We start from the raw sequence: 7,807 nt of genomic DNA, 5'->3' as shown, positions 1-7,807 counted from the left end.
TAAAAAACTTGACCCTCTAACATTTGCACTCTCTATTCTATTTCTATTCTAATGGCCAATCCATAATTTTTTGGCGGATTATTTATTTATTTATTGTTTAATAAGTATCGGTTCAGGCACCGTTTAGGCACCGGAACCGTTTTAAAAGTATCGATTTGTCACCGGTATCGAAACGATACCAAACCCTAATCAAACTAGGGCTGTGCGATTAATCGAAATCGTCATAAAAATCGCGATTTGAGCTTGCGCGATTTCTAAATCGCTTTACAGCACGATTTTCCACACCCCCGACCTCCCGCAGTATGCTATCCGAACAAATCAGAATGCGGCGCGCCTAAATGGAGCACGAGAACAGAACAGACCGGGCGGGCATACAAACGTAACGCCAGGTCCACACACTCCGTCTGTGTTGCGTATTTTGTCCGCGCCCATGTTAACAGGATCAGAGCGTTCACACTGCATGCGATTGAGGTCCGGCAGTGCGCTCCAGGAGCGGTGCGTCTGCAGCAGTCATGCTGCGATCGTTTCCACACGGAGTCTATTTCTGCTGTGCTGCACGCGCTGAAAGTGACAGTGCATTATTCGCAGTAAAAAATAACATGGCTTGGCACGGAGATTTAGTAATTACACCATAAATGCATATAATTAAAGTCTACTGTTCAGCCGGCTATGTCTGCTAGGATACTCACCAAGATGGGCATTTTGACATAATTTTTGTGTGAATTTGTCCATTCAAACACAATACTTCACAGAGAGCTTAATATTTGCGCGCGTTCTGAGACTTGGGTTCAAGCGCTTCGGATGAGCGCACACACAGATCTTCTCACTGCGCGCGTGAGTTCACATCTTCTGGCTCTTTAATATTTCAACTGGCAAGGCTTAAATGAGTTTAGTTTAAACACAGATAGCAACGTGTGCTGTTCAGGTCTCACCTGCGTTATCAACACGTGATGACGGCATAAATGACAGTTATTCCAGCATAAAGTACTCGCATTGATTAAAGAGTGACTGGTTTGTCCACGTATCGTTTTTTTCTCTCTCATCGCTCTTGTTGTAATGTATTGGGAAGCCAGAATTTGTATCCATCAACAGAAACATGCATTAGCCGAACTCTAACAAACCATATTACAGATGCATTGTCAGATTTAAGTTGAACCGCGGTCCTAGTGCATGCCGAACCGTGTGTGGAGAACGGTATGGTTAGATATTTTACCGAGAACCATTGCACCCCTAGAACCTAGCTGTATAGAGAGGTTGTGATGAAGTGCTGGGTTGGCTGAGACCACGAGCAGTTCTGTCTTAGCAAGGTTGAGTTGAAGGTGATGATCTAAACCAGTTGTTTTCACACTTGTTCCTCGGGACCCACAGCTCTGCACATTTTGCATGTCTCCCTAATTTACACACCTGATTCAGATCATCAGCTCATTAGGAAAGAGCTCCATGAACTCAAATGAGTGTGTCAGATAAGGGAGACATGCAAAATGTGCAGAGCAGTGGGTCTCGAGGAACAGGATTGAAAACCACTGATCTAAACTATGATTATCTAATGATCTAAATACTATCTTATGATCTAAACCAGTGTTTCTCAACTGGTGGGTCGCGAGACCGTTCTGAGTGGGTCGCGGAGTGTACGGCCAAAGAAACGACATGAACAACAAAAAACGTAATTCTTCATGTTTTTCTGATGCGAGACTTTTATTTTAAAAGACATGCATGAAAGCTGTTGACACTTCTGTCAGATGCAGTTTAAGTAAAGAGTGCCTGAGAAAAACGCGCAGTCCCGATTCAGTATCTGCAGTCAGATGAGATGTTGACAGGCTTAATGTCAGTGTCATTATTCTATCGTTATTTTCGTAACTTGTTATGAAATAAAAAGTCTCTCATCTCAGAGAAAGAACTATCATGTCCTGCCAGATGTTATACCGTGCTCGTAGCGCGCACTCTTCAATATGTAAGAAAAATGATGAGGACGATGAAGATCTCGATGAAGATGTTTATTGCAGCATATCAGTGACAAAGTAGGCCTACATGTAGTAGGCTACCTTGGGTTCAACGGAGTCAGAATGAACCACGAACATCCTAAGTTCAAACATTTTATACTCTATTCTTCCCGCTTCATCTTCCCGCATGTAAATGAAGTTTCGTCTTAAATGTAAATTGCGGATAACAATGAAAGTGATAGCCTTCCGTTCCCACATCTTTGGAAGTCTTTCAGGTGGAAACAACCAAATGTTAAGGTGATTCATGTACCCTTTTGGTCAGCAGATGGTTCTTGATGGCCTACTGCCGCTCCCACGCTATAGGTGACGATTGACGAAGTAACGTTCAGGAGATACTATTTACATATTATTGAGATTGGAAAGAATTATGTCTATGATAATTAAGCTCTTTGTAGAGAAAGGAGAATAGTTTAATTGGAGTGGAAGTTTGGTCGAGGCAGACTATAATTTCTTACAAATAGCACGCGTGAACGCGGCACCGCGCTGTATATCACTTCACTAAAGCGCAGAAACTACGAGCATGCAACGTGTGAAATAAAAGTACAGTACAGATAAATCACATACCTGGTACTGCGTGTGTTAGCTGGGAAGGATTTGCATGAAGGTATGATGATATTCATTCTATTCAGGAGCAGTTTCCACGTTTCATTAACAGTTCATGTTATTATTGTATATTCACCATGGTAACTCTATTGTTTCCATAACCCAAAAATACCATGTTATTTTCACTTTGTGTCATTTTGTATATGTTTAAATGACTGTGGTGGCTCATACCAACTTACTTGTATTAACAAAAACTTGTTTGGGCCTGCTATGTAATAGCCTTAACTTATAGGCTGTTTATTCCTTATTAATCATATTCTTAACAGTCTTAACTTAATTTTTGTGAAATATATAAGAATATATAAGAATTTGCTTGGTTTTTGGTTTTTAACAAATTATATATATGGTAAGTGGGTCGCGGCTTGATGACCATGGGAAAACGTGGGTCCCAAGGCCAAACCAGTTGAGAACCACCGATCTAAACTATGATTTAAACTAATAATATTTGCTGAATTTATTGCTGTCCAAAAACTACAAAAAAAAAAAATTATCGTTCTCAATAATTGAGTTGAGTGTATTTTTTACCCTGTTGGCGGTGTTTGGTGTGTTTTATACAGTTATTTGACTGATGTGTGTGTGTGTTTTCTCCTCAGTGTGTGTGCGTGCTCTAGAAGTGACGGTGAGTCAGAGCAGCGTTCAGGTGGCCAGAGGTCAGGCGGCCGTCCTGCCCTGTACATTCACCACCAGCGCCGCCCTCAATAATCTCTACATCATATGGATGGTCACGCCGCTGGCCAACGCCAACCAGCCAGAGCAGGTGATAAACCAAACCACACACAGATATACTGACCTTAACCACACTCACATGCATTTAACCTCCATATTGTGCTGTATTTTGGAGTTCAGATGGAAACAATTTAGGAAAGTGCTTGATTATATCCATAAGGATTAACCCTACCAATGCATTTTACAGTCTGCATGCAACATTTTTGACATGGTGGTCTGTAAGCTTCATAACTTAACATGTTTTCAGCTAAAACCATATTGCATCTGATTAATAACTTCTTAGTAACAAGTGAATGTGCAAAGATTTAAATGTTTTACAGTGTTATCATGTTTTTACTACATTAACCTCCATTTTTCTTATTAAACATTTGGGAAATTCTTTCAAAATTGGTGTGATGCAAGAAAAACATATTTTGAATATTTGTCAGAAATTGTGTTTGAATATATTATTATATGAAATTTATATGAAGATATAAAATTAGAATTACCATTGACTATTATTTATTTAAATTCCTTTACGCTTATTACTCATTACTCATGTCAGTTTATGAAACCTACATATTAATTTTCTAACAAAACAACATCAATATTACTCTGAAAGGTTTTCAAACAAAATATATTAATTTTACTTGCATAAACGTGGAATTTCAGATGAAAAAGATCAATTTTTCATGCTGCAGTGGTTCATCAATATGTGGCGGAGGAGTGAAATTCAGTCCCAAAAGTGTGTGATTTATGGGAAATAGGCTAAATGTAATTTACAAAAGTATTCTTGAGACTAATCTAGCTCCATAGATGTACAAAAGGTCTAAATAACATCATGCATAAAGCCTCGGTTGATTCCCAGGTCAAAATTGACCCAGAATGCAAAAGGTGTTACTATTTTTTTTAAATGGTTATATATCTCTTAAAACGTAATTTAAAAAAATCAGGGAAAAAATAAATGTGTATTTTGATTGTCTTTACACATTTTTGATGTATTTTTGTTTTACTAAAAACTATGCGTTTTTTTATTCTTTTTTAATTTTTGGGTCAAATCTCACCTGAATGCATTGTGAGGGTTAATTGGAAAATAAAAAGTGAGCAATGATATTATTAGGAATCTTTCTTGTTAACACATTCGTTTGCTTGAATGCGAGTTCAAGTACACACACTTTCATTGATTTGAATGGGAATGATGTAATTTTGTTGCTTGCAGTGTTGATTGAGTGTTAACACAATCTTTTTCACATTTCAGTTTCCACTTTTAGTACATTAGTTTTTTTTCCCTCTCAAGTCTCTCTTTCAAGACAGCATGCAACTGTAGACTTCCTGTTGAGATTTTGCACCTTCCCTGTGTTCATTAACGGATTGAGAAAGCTGAAGAGAAGGGCAGAAATCATGAGTGTGTAGATCAGGCGCTGGGATGGAGCCAGTCATTCATTTACTTAAAAAATGACCGTCATCTGACTTTGTGCATGGATGCAGTTCAGCGCCCCGTAAACACGTACCAGAATGACCACAAACATCCCCATGTTTACTGCTGGAGTATATATACTGAAATGGCAAATAAACAAGTAAGATCAAGAGAAACTGCAAACCCGGGTCACGGCACCAGAAAAAGGTCGTAATTATTTTCGCAGGCTGTTCTAATGATTGTTTGTTTATGACTACTACATTAGAATATAATTAAGCAGCATGTTCATTAGTACCAGACTAATGAGACTTAACTCGTTGAGAACAGTCGATTACATGCGAGTAAAACTGCAAAGTGTTGTTTGTAGCTTTTTCTTTATTTTTCTGAAAGCTAATTAGAGAACAGCTCTGCAAGCGGTTTCGTACATCACGTGTTTGCTATTGTAGTTATTCAGAGCTAGAGCTGATTTTACACATGAAAGGTCAAGAATTCACACCTGAATAATGCAGCACGACTAAACTAGCTGGAATAATCACACAAGGCCTAAAATTAACACTCGCCAAGCACCAAATGCGAGTAAAAATGAGTCCTGATGAGTATATGAAAGAGTGTTGCTCGCCAGTTGGCCAGTAAATTTTTTATTAATTCTAACAATGCCTGAGAATGCATTATTATTGTTGTTGTTGTTGTTGTTTATTTATTATTTATTTACTTTAAATAACAATACTTGCAATTTGAATGTTAGTATTCTAAATAAATATTGTACTGTTGTTGTATAAAATAATAATACTACTAGTAATAAAAATAATATTATTGAAATTTTATAATTATGAAATAAATCATTATTTTTGTATTCCTTATTTTTTTATAATTTGATTAACTACTACTGATCACTACTGATCACTACTACTATGATTAATAATACTACTTCTACAAATATATTTATTATTAATAACTAATAATATAATAAAAATAATAATAATTATTATTATTAGTTATTTAAATTATAAAAATAACAATAAGAAATATCACTATAAGTATTTAATATTAATAATTTATTCAATGTAATAAATAAATAAATAAACAAACAAACATTTAATAACAATTGCAATTAGATGCATTTCCCTAATTTGTTCTGCCTGTTATTTTAATAAAATAATACACATACAGTTTCATGGCTGGTGAAAATGATTTATGGCCGGTAAATTTTCTCAAGTCACTGGCCATTGGCAGGTGTTTGTCTAAATGTTTTTTAAATGTAACTACTTGTTTCAGAACGTTCAGTAACAGTAACATGACAACAAATGATACAATGGAATGTTCCCTTGACATTTGCATAACCAAGAAAAAACGTTTTTAAAAAACAGGATGTTTTCACTTTTCAGAGAACATCAAAAATAATGTTTTCATAAATGTGTACATTAGCAAAACATTGCTAGAACAGATTTATGTTAGCTGGGAAAGTAACGCACACTTGGGTTGGTTTGAGATGCATTGAGGTTCACGTGCTGCAAACTCATCTTGATGTGTTTTCTTTACCTGTACTGTCCACACACACATCTGTGCACTGCCCTCTGGGCAACGCGCTCATGTTAAAGCTCGGCCTCAGACATTAGCGACGGGAGCTTTAGTAGAGCTCCAAACACAGAGCGCAGGTTTATCGCCTCAGCCTTTGATTCCATCTGATTTATTTTCATGAATGACTGCAGGCCAAACCCCATTCACCTGCTGCCCACACACACACACACACACACACTTACCTGTGTGTAACTCTGTGAAGATAACCCAAACACACACGCACATATACTTACCTGTCTGTATCTCTGTATGTGACCTAAACGCGCTCACACACACACACACTCACACACACACACACCTGCCTCCAACTGTTTCAACATAACATGCACAACAAACGAATCTTCTGCACTAATTAACCCAGAGCTGCACAGGCCAGGACACGACAGCTGCTCGTTACACAAGCACAAAACACACACACACACACACACACACACACACCATAATTATACAGCTACACATGCACACGCTATCTGACAAATTCAAAAGACCACCAGCGCCTCTCTACACACACACACAACACACACACACACACACACACACACACACCATAATTATACAGCTACACATGCACACGCTATCTGACAAATTCAAAAGACATTATTGTATTTTTAAGCCACTGATGTTTATTATTATTTATATACTATAGTAATTTAGTATTTATTACTATTTTGAATTTATTTTATTTTTCGTCCGCTTCAGTTTGTTTTAGTAATTTTGTAATGTGAATTGTTTTTATTTTATTCAGATTTTCAGATTTTATTTTATTTCTAGCTCACTTCATCAGTTTAAGTTTTAGTCTTTTTTTCTGATTTTTTTCTTCAGCTTTTTAGATGTTATTTTATTTCAAGTCCACTTCATCTGTTTGATTTTTAGTAATATTATGTCATTTATTTTTATTTTATTCAACTTTTTAGATTTTATTTTTAGTCCACTTCATCCGTTTACACTATTATCTAATCAGCATAATTAGATGCTAAACAGTGTTATTTTATTATTATGTATTTACCATTATAGTATTCATTAATATTTTAAATGAACTTTTATTGTTCTAATTTTTAGTTTTAATAAAGCTGAAGTTTTAGTAACTTTGTCATGCTTAATGGAAATATTTTAATAGAAATATTTGAAAAAATATATTTGTTAAAAAACAAAACGAACATTTTTAGTTTTAAACTTTTTTAAACTATTTTTAATTAGTTTTTTTTTAATAATGATATTATCGTTAATTTATTTTTATTGCAGTTTTAGTAATTTTAGTACTTAAACGTATTTCAGTTAGTTTCCAAGGCAATATTTCTAATGTTTTTGATGTTCAGCTTCTTCAAGTTTAAGTTTTGAGTTTTCTAATATATTTATATTTTAGCTTTATTTCAGTTACTGAAAATGGTTTTTATGACGAATGCATACTAATAACTACTGCATTTGCAGTATATGTAACACTGTAGTACTGTATCCCACAATGCACTGCACTCAACATGACCCCCCCCCCCCCGTTCCCGGGGGG

General features: G+C 35.9%; 1 protein-coding gene across 1 annotated transcript in view; it reads left to right on the top strand.

The window, feature by feature from the left end:
* The window catches only part of igsf11 (immunoglobulin superfamily member 11), a 128,508-nt gene that overhangs the window by 106,544 nt on the left and 14,157 nt on the right, over positions 1-7,807 (top strand). Inside the window, exon 2 of the mRNA XM_016491214.1 lies at positions 3,197-3,360. Within this exon, the coding sequence (XP_016346700.1) occupies positions 3,197-3,360 (164 nt within the window). The remainder of the gene's footprint in view (positions 1-3,196; positions 3,361-7,807) is intronic.

The sequence above is a fragment of the Sinocyclocheilus anshuiensis genome, unplaced genomic scaffold, assembly GCF_001515605.1.
Source record: "Sinocyclocheilus anshuiensis isolate Anshui unplaced genomic scaffold, SAMN03320099.WGS_v1.1 scaffold402, whole genome shotgun sequence".
NCBI lineage: Eukaryota > Metazoa > Chordata > Actinopteri > Cypriniformes > Cyprinidae > Sinocyclocheilus > Sinocyclocheilus anshuiensis.
Note: the sequence above shows the minus strand (reverse complement) of the source record. Positions and strands in the feature narration are given on the sequence as shown.